General features: G+C 32.9%; 2 protein-coding genes across 2 annotated transcripts; both read right to left on the bottom strand.

Annotated features, from left to right (window-relative positions):
• Positions 1-436: 436 nt before the first annotated feature.
• LOC124626071 (uncharacterized) lies at positions 437-3555 on the bottom strand. Its single transcript, XM_053677867.1, has 5 exons — positions 3488-3555; positions 3275-3316; positions 2647-2955; positions 1639-1947; positions 437-1333 (listed from the first exon to the last, which is right to left on the bottom strand). The coding sequence occupies exons 1-5, from the start codon at positions 3510-3512 to the stop codon at positions 1164-1166; spliced, it is 855 nt and encodes a 284-aa protein (XP_053533842.1). The 5' UTR covers positions 3513-3555; the 3' UTR covers positions 437-1163.
• Positions 3556-7155: 3600 nt separating this feature from the next.
• Positions 7156-13272, bottom strand: LOC124626698 (uncharacterized). Its single transcript, XM_053677859.1, has 12 exons — positions 13165-13272; positions 12956-12997; positions 12372-12680; positions 11309-11617; positions 9684-9806; positions 9551-9575; positions 9418-9449; positions 9302-9332; positions 8619-8671; positions 8417-8441; positions 8211-8281; positions 7156-8034 (listed from the first exon to the last, which is right to left on the bottom strand). The coding sequence occupies exons 1-12, from the start codon at positions 13187-13189 to the stop codon at positions 7913-7915; spliced, it is 1167 nt and encodes a 388-aa protein (XP_053533834.1). The 5' UTR covers positions 13190-13272; the 3' UTR covers positions 7156-7912.
• Between the last annotated feature and the right edge of the window lie 437 nt (positions 13273-13709).

The following is a 13709-nucleotide window of genomic DNA, read 5'->3' on the forward strand; positions in this document are numbered from 1 at the left end:
ATTTATATAGTTGCAGTATATTGATATATTGATTAGAAAACTGTTGAGGTAAACTGTGGAATTTATTTTCCTTATTATTATTATTAACTATTAATTTTATTCTTAAATTAATTAGTTTTTATTATGGATAAATTTTAGTAATTATTTTTATTCTAGTTCTATTAGCTTTAGTTATATATATATATTTTTATACTGTATAGCTATGAGTTCTAAAGATTATATAATTGTTTTTTTTTTTGTTTTTTTTACTCTTACAACTTGACTCGTGCAAACTGTTTTGAATTTTGAATCATGACCGTGTGCGTCAACAAGTTAGCTTATTTAAAAATGTATCTTACTCTGTAGTTAATGCAAGAAATGGGTTTTAGAATGATTTTATCTGCAACATGCTGCATCGCACTGCTCAGGTTGTTTTTATTTCAGCTCTAAACATATCTGGAACAATTCATCATGGACACAAACTTCAAAACTTTATATAGAAACTTTTTTTTTTCTATACCAAAATTAAAAGTTAGTAATCTGACTATAAACAGAAATGTTTTTAAATTCTCACATTCACTTAGTTCTTAAGATTTTCTATTCCACTATTGACCACAAAATAAAAATTTACACACTCATGCAGTTGTAACACAGCTCCCATTATACCAGCTTACACTGTCAGCAAATGACCGTTAAATTAAATTCACTAATAACACATTTATTAGACTGCATAGTAGAAATACACATAAAGGAAAAAGATTAAAGTAATAGTACATTTCAGTATATACAGTATTTTTGTACAGCCTTCTAATTAACATTAACGTTCTATCACGGCTTCGTCACTTCTGTTGAACTTAAACAACGCTGCTATGACTGAATTCTCCTGAACATTTACCATTTTACTCTAGTACCATTGGTGATTCCAGAAGAAACATTTCACCATGTCGGCTCCTGAATATTCTCATAACTTTTCACTTCCAGACCTGTAACTAGTCACCCGTCTGTATATTCAGTTGCATACTGTACATCAGCCAAAAAAACAAACATATTTGATGATAAACAAGACTGAAATGTTGACATTTACATTACATTAATTACATTCATTCAGCAGATGCTTTTATCCAAAGTGACTTAAAAAATGAAATACAAACAAAATGTTGACATCAGACTAAACATGTTGAATTTTATGAATTATTTCTATCCTTGGCTTTGACTGAGCTGGTGAACTTTCTGGAAGAACGTGACCTTGTCTTGAAGTCGAAAATCACGATGAAACATGCAAAAATGATCACTCCAACCGAGAATACTAATCGTAAAATATTTCTCTCCGACAGTGGATCTGGAAGAACATGAGCTGATGGACATAGTAAAATTAATATATGTAATATAAATATAGTTAGTACATGTAACATATTATGAAGATTTAAGCAAATTGTCTTTTGCATACTCTTAATGAAGTGTAATAAAATTTGCACTTAGTCATGTACTGTTTGTCAAATAAATGTAATTTTTAAATAAATATGGGAATTACAATAGAATTCCATTTGTTTATTATTAAATCTAATGGTGAATTACTGTCAACCGATGAGAAATTATACTGTTACAAACAATTACATTACTACATTGAGCTAAGATTCTGATCAAGACAAAAACTCTTACCAGTGACTCGGACATGGATTGAGTTCATTCCTGATCCTGTGACGTTTTTTGGAAGATATCTTGTAAATGAGTACACGCAACTGTAGGTCCCAGAGTCCCGTAATGAAATATTCCTCAAAGTGAAGGTGTGCTCATTTTTATTTCCAAATATTTCTAATCTCTCTCCAACTCCATTTTTAACCAAATACACGTGAACTTCTGTATTTGATCTCTGGATGTTAGAGATGCTGCATGTTAATGCTACATTTTCCCCAACTTTTGCTGCGGAGGGTCCAAAAATTTGCGCTGGAAACATTTTCAACGCATCACCTGTTGACCAAAAATATTAAAACAAGACAGTTTTCACTTCAAATTAAGATTAATAGTAATAATCATCATAATTAACTTTTATATAGCGCCTTTAAAAACGCCTCTCAATGCACTTTACATGGGAAAAGAAAATATAAACCGAAGAACATAGCATAAAACAGGGTATATAAGCATGCATCAATAACAGTTAATAATCAAATACGTTTTATATTTGTTTGGTTAAAAATATATATATTTAGAATAAATATTGTTGTACATATTTAAATACTGAACCTAATATTTTGCATAGTTGGATTATATTGATTATAAAACTGTTCCGAGGGAAACTGCAATTTATTTTACAGTTAAAGCGATCTCTGGCTGCAAAAGCTTTTTAAAACCCCTGCGATAAATAACAAGCTAAACAATTCAAGGTATAGATAACAAGCTAAAAACTAAATTACATAATCTATATGGTGAGTTAAATAGATTTTAATCCAGAACTTTAACCATATTTGTGTAGAGGAAAAAAAGTTATTGATTATTCAAATTTAATTTCAACCCTAATGAGCATATTATAATACAGCTACACTATAATGCTTTTGAGAGACTCGCCCAGTTCATTTAACAAAAAAGCAAGGCTGAATCACACCACAAATTAAGTTCATGATTATTCTGACTGTTAGGATTATGATGAAGAATGTGGATTAAATGTCTTACCAGTGACTCGGACATGGATTGAATTCATTCCTGATCCTGTGACATTCTTTGGAAGATATCTTGTAAATGAGTACACGCAACTGTAGGTCCCAGAGTCCCGTAATGAAATATTCCTCAAAGTGAAGGTGTGCTCATCTTTATTTACAAATATTTCTAATCTCTCTCCAACTCCATTTTTACACAAATACATGTACACTTCTGTATTTGAGCTCTGAATGTTAGAGATGAGACACTTTAACTCTAAATTTTCACCAACTTTTGCTGTGGAGGGTCCAAAAATTTGTGCTGGAAAAATCTCCAAAGCATCACCTGTTGACCAAAAATAATACAAAAAAGTGTCCTCACAATCATTTGATGTACTTCACCAGTACTTTTGTATTTCTAATAACTACATAATCACACTGCTACCATTCATCTCATCAATTTAAAATTCTCAAAATAAAAAAAAACAAAATTCTAATTAATGAAAGCAAGTCACTTTTCTGTTTAAATTAAGAATTAATAAGCTTTTTATAGATCCCAGAGGAAATAATAATAATAAAAAAGGAATATTCTTTATAACCATGTGCAAAATACTTTACTTAATGTAATCAGTGTGAGGATGGGGGGAAAAAAGGAAATGAAATACCTTCTGATGGAGATACAGATGTTGCGATCATTAAATAAATGTCTTTCCAGTGGGGGACAAAAAGAAAATTAGAAAAATATGTATTTTTAAAAACATTTATTGTTAAGACAAAGGTATTCTCATTAAAGATTTTCCCAACCTGAAGTTCAATTACTAAATTATTTTCCACTTTAAATAGAAAATAGCACAAGTCAAATTACAATAGTTACTTACAGATTGTGGTGTGGCACGTGTCCATTTTTGATCAAGCACAAATTAGTGTGTGTGCTACTGTACTGTGTGTATGTAAATGGTGGGTGAAACTTTATTGGCCACACTGTAGCCACCCCAACTTAGGGGTGGGATTTTACTGACAAAAATTCTAAAACATTTTCTAAATTATTACTTCCAATGGAGCAGATAATCTCACAAATGTAGGACAGTAAACTTTGCTGTAATTTTAGCATTAACTAGTCCACGGTTATGAGAGCAAATATCATACAGCACTTAACAGCCGGATAGAGTTCTGTATTAGATGCAATTCTCTGAGTTGCTGCACCAAATAATGTTCTAACACTACAGATGTGCAGTGTTTTTTGGGCAAGTGGACTAATGACAGCCAATATAAGTATTTAGAAACACATTTTATACTGTAAAAAGCAATGCATCAATTACACATTAACTTGAAACTGATAAAGATGAGTTAAGGTTAATTTAAATAAATGATGTCACTGTGATACAGTGGGAAAGCATTCGTACATTTACATGTTAGTTCTAGATTCAAGAAGCTCTAAAATATTCTTTCTTTTTTTAGACTGTATATTCAGTTCATGATCTGGTTTCTGAAAGCGGCCTGCGTTTCTCATATGGGGCCTGTGTTTTTCTCAGCATTGACTTCGTGCAGTTTGTGAGCTTGTGCTAACCAACCACTAAACAAAGCATGCTCTTTTCATGTACATTTTCAACACAGTGTTCCTAAAATATCTGCAGCGATGTTGCTAACATTCTGCTATTGATATCTTGGTTTATGCTGCATCTCACCAGTAATGTGAATGTTGACTTCACTGACATCAGGCCTTTTTTTTTTTTAGGAAAATTGCACAGCTCTGACATCAGAAAACAGACGTATGTTCTAGCATCTTTTACTGGATATTACTTTGCACGCTCTGCTCCCTGGTACAATGATGAGCTGAGCTCTAGGAAGACAGCTCATCACAAAGTGGAGCGACGGTCGCGTCTCTCTGGCCTGAACGTGCATCACCAGGCATGGAAAGACCATTTGCATGAATATAAGGTTGAAATTGTATCCGTTAGGTCCCGTTATTTCTGGGTAACGGTAATCTGGTGTTCGCAAACTCTATAGCACTGAAACAGCATTAGTTAGTCACAAATGACTTGTTAATGGCCTCGGACTTTGGCTGTCTTTCAGTTCTGATACTTCTTGATGTCAGTGCTGCTTTTGACACTGTAGGTCATTCTGTCCTACTCACTTGTCTTGAAAAAGTATTTGGTGTTATTGATACTGCAGTAAACTGGTTCACATCCTGTCTTTCGGATCATCAGCAGTTTGTTTCCTTGGGTGGATGTAGGTCCAACGTTGGCAAGGTTAATTGTGGTGTTCCTCAGGGATCGATTTTTGGGCCTTTTACTTTTTAGCATTTACATGTTTCCCCTTGGTCAGCTCTTAAGATCTCTTGGCCTTAATAATTTTTTTTTTTACACAGATGACACCCAGATTTACATCCATTCAAAACCTGGTGATTGTGTGGCTGTTGCCTTTCTTGCAAAGTGTATTCCTGTTTTGCAGTCTTTACACCGGCTCCCTGTCAAGTTTCGTGTAGGTTTTAAAAATTCTTATGTTTACCTACAAGATGCTCCATGGTTTGGCACTATGTACTTGTCTGAACTTTTAACCCCTTACATTCCAAAACGTGACCTTCACTCCTCTGATTCTGGTTTGTTAACTCTTCCCACTTCTCGTTTACGATCTATGGGTGACATTGCCTTCTCTTCTTTTGCTCCAAAACTGTGGAGCTCTCTTCCCTCTGAGGTTAGGCATGCTGAATCTTTTGAGTATTTTTAAATCTGCTCTGAAAACACACTTTTTTAGAATTGCTTTTCTGTGATTGTGATTATTATTGTTGTTTTTTTTTATTGTTCTTATTGCATGGTTTCTTTTCTTTTATATTACATTTTATTTTTATTTCTTGTGTTAAAAAGTACTTAAAGGCACTATAGAAAATAACATTTAATTTTTCTTTTTTTTTTTTTCTTTTTACAGGTACCTGCAGCACCACCCACAGCCTCCACTTCTTTTCTTCCCAATACTCCTCCATTAACATTAGATCAGTGGTGCAGGTGAATCACACTGTCCCTGATGGCTGGAGATGGAAATGCAGAGATCCACACACTCGACCTTCAACCTGTTCAGGTCAGCAGATACCAGATTCAAATACCTGTTTCTCTGAAATTGTACGTCTTACCAAGCTGAAATTTGGTGTACGTTAGTCTGCTCATCTGTAAATATATTCATAATGATAACGGAGTTACTTTTAAAAAACATGGCAACCATTAGCCAATCAGGTTTCAGCAGGCATTTCACAGGATTAGCATTGAGCAAGCACCGAAACTTGAACAGTCTGTGCATCTCTGGTCTCTGTGTTGTTCTGTGTAACTTCATGAACTGGCCACTGGGGGTGTTGTGTACTAAGGGTGCTTGGGCCCACCTATCGTGGCTTGTGGTTATATTTGTTTGAACATTGTCGTTATTATTAGTTTTTTAAGGGGGCCAAGTACCCTATTGTTATAATACCTTTTCTTGTTAGGGGGCCAAGCACCGTATGTGCATACTCTTCTTCTTCAGTTCTGAAATTTGGCACACTGATTTGAGAGGGTCTAATGAACATTCTGACCAAATTTTGGCAAATTCTGCCAACACTCTAGCGCCACCATTCGGTCTAATTTGGAAGTGCATTTATGTCGTATTTTCGGTTTGTGTGTCCGACCATGTATCCCTGCGTTATGAAGTAAATTTTTTCCTAATTATATTTTCCACCATCTTGGATTTTTTCAAAATCTTTTCTGTTTCTCCTCTTAAGCTTTGTCCAATCATTTGGCACATGTCATCTTCAGAGTAAGTCTCACAAGTGTTATAAAAAGAATTTTGAATACTCCAAATGGTTTGTCCGTAATGGGTCATCAAATCTGACAGTGAAGTCGCTAAGCAGGAACAACCTTGCACCACACTGACACAAATCTTGGTAGGCAGCGTCAGGACCATGCCCTGAGGCTATGCAACAAATTTCATGACTGCGCCACTGGGCAAAAGTTACAATAACATGCCGTAAATGCCTCCACCAAGTGCCATTTTTGCTATTTCTCCTCCAAATTTAGTCACACTTTGATATTCAAAACAGTTCTCCCATAACATACTGGCAAAATCGTGACACTGCTAATCATTCTTGAACCCCTTTGCCTGTAGTTACGGTTCTGCTTTCCTGTGATGGGCCAGGCAACATTTGTAGTGTGTCTGTGAATGTGTGACTCACTGAGTCTGGATGCTTGGCCCCCGAAAATGCTGCTTTAATTTGTGTTAGTTTTGTTATGATTATTATTAACTGGCTATTATCTTTTTATTAATGTAATTAGTTAATAGCAATAATTACTGTTATAGATTATTGTTAGTGATTATTTAAATTCTAGATTATATTAGCACATTACAACACAATGCAAACTGTGGTGGGTTTTTTTATTTTTTTTAATCCAAGCTAAAGATATCTAACAGAAATAAATTGGAAATGTCTTTATATATATATATATATATATATATATATATATATATATATATATATATATATATTTTTTTTTTACATTTGCAGGTTCACAACAAATGTTATCTTTAACTGTGCATGGATCTGATGATCTCAAATGGTTTTGTTTAAAACCAGGCACTGAAAGTCTATTCTAGAACATTTTGGAATCAGGGAGAAGGACTATTAAATAAATAAATAAATGAATGAATAAATAAATAAATAAAGAGTAGCTCATGCATGATTTTAAAAAAAAAAAAAGTATTATTATTCCAAGTCTGCATTGCACAAAATAATAATAATAATCTCATATGGAATGTTTAGGTTAAAAGTTTACTTTATCAATATATGAAATCCCATAAAAGGTAAATTAGTAAATGAAGCAGTAATGGACTAAAACTCAGATTTAGCAAGTGAAATAAAATGTCCACTCTGCGTAACATATATGCTCAGTTACACTGCGCCTTTCTGTGTTTTTTTTAAACATTTCTATTTTCCAATAGACTAAAATAAAATACATTTTATATTGACATGTACGTATTGTAAAATCTTAACAGATGCACATATATCACAATATTTACTATCTAGTATAATCTGGATGTATTGTCCAGTGTTTACATAGTGAACATACTGTATTTGTAGGTAAGTTTTTAATAATTGATCCGTTGATAAATTTACATCTGCTGTCTCTTGATTATTTTCCATTCTTGAATGTCAGTGCTAGTGTGAGTGACTCAGATTCCACATAAGTAACTCTTAGTTGTCCATTTTTTTGTCCGACTGATTCAGTTTCCTCTGATTTGATACTTAAAAGCATGACCGCTGAATATCTTTGTTTAAAGTTACTGATTTATTCATATTGCGGGTGGAAAAAATCATTGGCGAGTTGTTTCCTTTTTTTCTTCACTACTTGTGCGTAGACTGCTGCTGCTTCAGGTTGTCCAGCCTCTCTTTGCAGCGCTGGTTTATTTTCTGTCAAGATAAAAGTCCAGTTTAACTGATGGTTAGAAAATGTTGCACTGTGCATGGTAGGATTCATTCACATACAGTACAGTCAGTTTAAATAAGCATAACCACTAACTGAATTAAAATCATCTATTGTATCCATGTCTGAATGCCCAGTATAACGGCAGATGAAACCTACATACCGTGCTCCTGCACTAAACTGTATATCTCAGAGGGTGCCGCAAGACTGTAGACCACCATGTTCGCAGAATCACTAGGAAAAAGGAATTACAGCTTGTAGTTGAAGATCACAATCAGCGCTTGTGTTGCTCTTACAAGTGCAGTTTCAGCAAAATAGGCCTAGGCCATGTCCAGAAAAGCAGAGGACTTTTACCAATAAGTGACTTACTGAGCAGCGAGTGGTCTAATGTTCCCTGTGAAAACAATGATTTTTTTTTTTTATAACCAACTTTAATAGCACACAATTTATTCATTTATGAACACTATTGAGACTTTTTTTTTTTTACCTGAGCAAATACCTTACATGAATAATTCAATTAATATTAATAATAATCGTCTAGTTTAAGTTGTTAGATAATATTTCATATTACCTCCTACTTCAGGAATTGTGGCGTATTCCCCCATGTCACTGTAAAATTCATTCCTGTATGAAAAAAGAGAGATTTGCATTCATTCATTCAGGAGGAGATACAAGCAAAGCATGACTTAAGTCTTTTTACCAGTTGCTGAGTGGGGGGAAAAGTGTAAGATATTTGCTGAAAGAACAGGAAGATACACAACTGAACCACACACACACTTATTTGTCAGAATTTTGAGATATTTTAATATCTTATTTCTACATAGTATATAAAGATAATGACATACTTTTCTTATTTTTAAGATATTATCTCAGGATATTATCTCAAGATCTCTCATTTCAAGACATTTTGACTTGATAACCTGTTGTTTGTTATCGTGTTATTTTGGTGTAAATATTTAACATCCCATAATCTATTCATCAGAATAATTAATATTATTATTGATTGAATTGTATGATTAGTGTACAGTGGTAATAATTCTTATTCCATATACTGTTATGCACATAGTAAGTAAGCCAGATGTTTCTTTAGCTGTCACATTTACACTGAGTGATTAATAAGTTCGGGTATGGACAAGGTTTTGAATAAACGCTTAAACTGACAGAATTTCATAATGTCATAGTGGTCAGATAGATAGTTGTTAAAAGAACAGAAAGTATCTCCAATAACTCACTGCCAACAAAATATAGCCTTACCTGTTCACTGTCTGGTTTACTTGCCCTAAACCTTGGAAACACATATATTGAAACAAATTTAATTATACAATTAAAATGTTATACTTATTTATAAAAAATAACATTTAGGAATTTACCTTGACTGTTATTCATATTTGCAGGTTCACTGCTGGAGACAGAGAAAGGGCATTAGTCTAAAAACCGTTAGTTTGTACAGTTTATAAGATGATAATCTAATGCATTACACTGATTATAATATATCTAGTGTACCTCTGTCCTTGGTTTTGACACAACTCTGAAAACCACATTACCTTTATTAGTTCATTTTTTTGGTCCAGTTCATTGTTGCTATTATATATTCAATCTGCTTATTGAAAGATGCACAGCTGTCGGCATTACTTACTGTCATGTATTATTCTTCTGTAGCGATACATTTCGATAAAGACGACCCCAACCAGGAGAAGAGTGGCAAGAGAAACCACCGCATTTTTCACAGGATCTGTTGGCACCGTTGACTTTTCGTCTCCTGTAACAGTAGTAAAACACATTTCAACAAAATTATGGTATTTTAACAGAGGAACTTGTAAGAGATTAAGAGATTTTATGTTGCACCAGAAACTTTTTTAGGAATTTAAACCAATGTTGTTCAAAAGAAAAGAAGCTTAAATCACAAGCTTCAATCAAGCCACAAATTAAGTTCAAGATTAATCCGACTGTTAGGATTATTATTTTTAAAAAAAAATATATATATTTTATAATATGATATAATATTAGATCTAGTTTTTCCATTGACTTGATCATTAATTGAGATATTTCCTGATCCTGTGACCAGAAAACAAAATCAATAGGACAGTCTGATATACGGCACTAGTGATTCTGTATTCTGCGTGTTTTCTGATATAACTATTTACTACACTTTATAGCTCGCTACATTAAAACCATTCATTGCTGCGCTCACTATGCATTCTCATGGCAACACGCAACACTCCAGCTGTGATTGGGAACTATTTTTCATTGAAGAAGCAAAAATAAACACACGTTTGGCCGTATTGTGTCTGATATGTCAGTTAGTCAATATTTAATTTCTTGTTTATAGAACTGGTGTGTAAAATCCAGATCACATTCGCAGCCATGCTGATGTTCAGTACAACAGCATTCTTGCATGTGCGATGTTGCTTAAACACATCACACTGCTACCGTTCGTTTTGTACTCTCATCTCATCTTATCAATATAATATTTGTGAAATGAAATTAATACTTTTTTTCTAATTAAATAATTTAAGTAAGACGCTTCTCTTTAAATTAAGATTAAAAAAAAAACTTTTATATCGCGCCTTTAGAAATGCCTCTCAAAGCGCTTTACATGGGAAACGAAAATTGAAACAGAAGAAGACGGCATAAAAGAAGGTATACAGTATAAGCATGCATCAATAACAGTTAATAATAAAATACAATTCAATAGTAGTAATAATAATTAAATAATACATTTTTAAAAAATTTAAAAATTAGATAAGATATATATATTTTTATATTTGTCTGGGGAAAAAAAGTGTATATATTTAGAATAAATAGTTATATTGTTGTACACATTTGAATACTGAACCTAATATTTTGAGTAGTTGCATTATATTGATTATAAAACTGTTCCGAGGGAAACTGCAATTTATTTTACAGTTAAAGCGATCTCTGGCTGCAAAAGCTCTTAAAACCCCTGCGATAAATAACAAGCTAAACAATTCAAGGTATAGATAACAAGATAAAAACTAAATTACATAATCTATAAGGTGAGTTAAATAGATTTTAATCCAGAACTTTAGCCGTATTTGTGTAGAGGAGAAAAAGTTATTGATTATTCAAATTTAATTTCCACTCTAATGAGCATATTATAACACAGATACACTATGATGCTTTTGAGAGACTCGCCCAGTTCATTTAACAAAAAAGCAAGGCTGAATCACACCACAGATTAAGTTCATGATTATTCTGACTGTCAGGATTATGATGAAGAATGTGGATTAAATGTCTTACCAGTGACTCGGACATGGATTGAATTCATTCCTGATCCTGTGACATTCTTTGTAAGGTATCTTATAAATGAGTACACGCAACTGTAGGTCCCAGAGTCCCGTAATGAAATATTCCTCAAAGTGAAGGTGTGCTCATTTTTATTTCCAAGTAGTTCTAATCTCTCTCCAACACCATTTTTACACAAATACATGTTAACTTCTGTATTTGATCTCTGGATGTTAGAGATGCTGCACGTTAATGCTACATTTTCCCCAACTTTTGCTGTGGAGGGTCCAAAAATTTGTGCTGGAAAAATCTTCAACGCATCACCTGTTGACCAAAAATATTAAAACAAGACAGTTTTCACTCCAAATTAATTATAATAATCATAATTATAATCATAACAATTAACTTTTATATAGAGCCTTTAAAAAGGCCTCTCAAAGCACTTTACATGGGAAAAGAAAATAGAAATAGAAGCACATAGCATAAAACAAAGTATAAGCATGTATCAATAACAGTTCATAATAAAATATAATTCAAAAGTAATGACATAGTATTTTTTTTAATTACATAAGTTATGTTTTATATTTGTTTGGTTAAAATATATATATTTAGAATATTGTTGTACATATTTAAATACTGAGCCTAATATTTTGAATAGTTGCATTATATTGATTATAAAACTGTTCCGAGGGAAACTTCAATTTATTTTACAGTTAAAGCGATCTCTGGCTGCAAAAGCTTTTAAAACCCCTGTGATAAATAACAAGCTAAACAATTCAAGGTATAGATAACAAGCTAAAAACTAAATTACATAATCTATATGGTGAGTTAAATAGATTTTAATCCAGAACTTTAACCGTATTTGTGTAGAGGAAAAAGTAATATAAATCATTTTTGATTTATTCAAATTTAATTTCCACTCTAATGGGCATATTATAACACAGCTACAATATAATGCTTTTGAGAGACTCGCCCAGATCATTTAACAAAAAAGCAAGGCTGAATCACACTACAAATTAAGTTCATGATTATTCTGACTGTCAGGATTATGATGAAGAATGTGGATTAAATGTCTTACCAGTGACTCGGACATGGATTGAATTCATTCCTGATCCTGTGACATTCTCTGGAAGATATTTTGTAAATGAGTACACGCAACTGTAGGTCCCAGAGTCCCGTAATGAAATATTCCTCAAAGTGAAGGTGTGCTCATCTTTATTTACAAGTAGTTCTAATCTCTCTCCAACACCATTTTTACACAAATACATGTGAATTTCTGTATTTGAGCTCTGAATGTTAGAGATGAGACACTTTAACTCTAAATTTTCACCAACTTTTGCTGTGGAGGGTCCAAAAATTTGTGCTGGAAAAATCTCCAAAGCATCACCTGTTGACCAAAAATAATACAAAAAAGTGACCTCACAATCATTTGATGTACTTCACCAGTACTTCTGTATTTCTAATAACTACATAATCACACTGCTGATTATGAAACTGAAATTTCGAAATCATGAAAGCGAGTCACTTTTCTGTTTAAATCCTCGTAGGAAATGTAATAATTACAAAAAAAAAATTCTTTATAACCATGTGCAAATCACTTTACTTAATGTAATGTGTGTGTGTGTGTGTGTGTAGAGGGGTGTTGGGGAAGAAATGAAATACCTTCTGATGGAGATACAGATGCTGCTATCATTAAATAAATGTCTATCCAGGAAAAAAAAAAAGCAGATAATTAGAAAAATATTTTACAAATGTAATTAATAAGACAAAGGTATTCTCATTAACGATTTTCCCAATCAGAAGTTCAATTACTAAATTATTTTCCACTTTAAATAGAAAATAGCACAAGTCAAATTACAATAGTTACTTACAGATTGTGGTGTGGCACGTGTCCATTTTTGATCAAGCACAAATTAGTGTGTGTGCTACTGTACTGTGTGTATGTAAGTGGTGGGTGAAAGTTTATTGGCCACACTGTAGCCACCCCAACTTTTACTATTGGACAACAACTCTTAACAACTCTCTGTTTCAGAAATGTTTGTAAAGACGTGGGATTATACTGACACACACATCCCAAAATTCCCTGTTTCTCAACAGATTATATTATCTACAGTAAACTTTGTTGTAATTAACTAGTTGATGGGTGATGAGAGGGTACGGCGGGTGTAAGTGGTACATTTGCCGAACTAATGACGGCCAATATAAGTATTTTAGAAACACAATAAATTAAAAAATAATAATAATAAATTCAATAAATCAACTTAATATAATGGCAAAACGTTCCTTCCTTTTATATGTTAGTTTTAGAGTCAGGAAACCTTAAAATATTTATTTTTTAAGCTGTATATTCAGTTCATGAGCTGGTATCTGAAACTGGCCTGCGTTTCTCGTATGTTTATTTTCTCAGTGTTGACTT

This window comes from Ictalurus punctatus, chromosome 4 (assembly GCF_001660625.3).
Source record: "Ictalurus punctatus breed USDA103 chromosome 4, Coco_2.0, whole genome shotgun sequence".
NCBI classification, from domain to species: domain Eukaryota; kingdom Metazoa; phylum Chordata; class Actinopteri; order Siluriformes; family Ictaluridae; genus Ictalurus; species Ictalurus punctatus.

Bases quoted from the DNA above. Each gene is read 5' to 3' on its own strand.
- LOC124626071 (XM_053677867.1), bottom strand. From the start codon at position 3,512: ATGGACACGTGCCACACCACAATCT. The intron at 2,956-3,274 runs GTATTTCATTTC...TTTGGTCAACAG, and splicing joins ATCTGTATCTCCATCAGAAG to GTGATGCTTTGGAGATTTTT. The intron at 1,948-2,646 runs GTAAGACATTTA...TTTGGTCAACAG, and splicing joins AATCCATGTCCGAGTCACTG to GTGATGCGTTGAAAATGTTT.
- LOC124626698 (XM_053677859.1), bottom strand. From the start codon at position 13,189: ATGGACACGTGCCACACCACAATCT. The intron at 8,672-9,301 runs GTAAGGCTATAT...TTTTTCATACAG, and splicing joins GTAAACCAGACAGTGAACAG to GAATGAATTTTACAGTGACA. The intron at 8,035-8,210 runs GTATGTAGGTTT...TTATCTTGACAG, and splicing joins CAGTTTAGTGCAGGAGCACG to AAAATAAACCAGCGCTGCAA.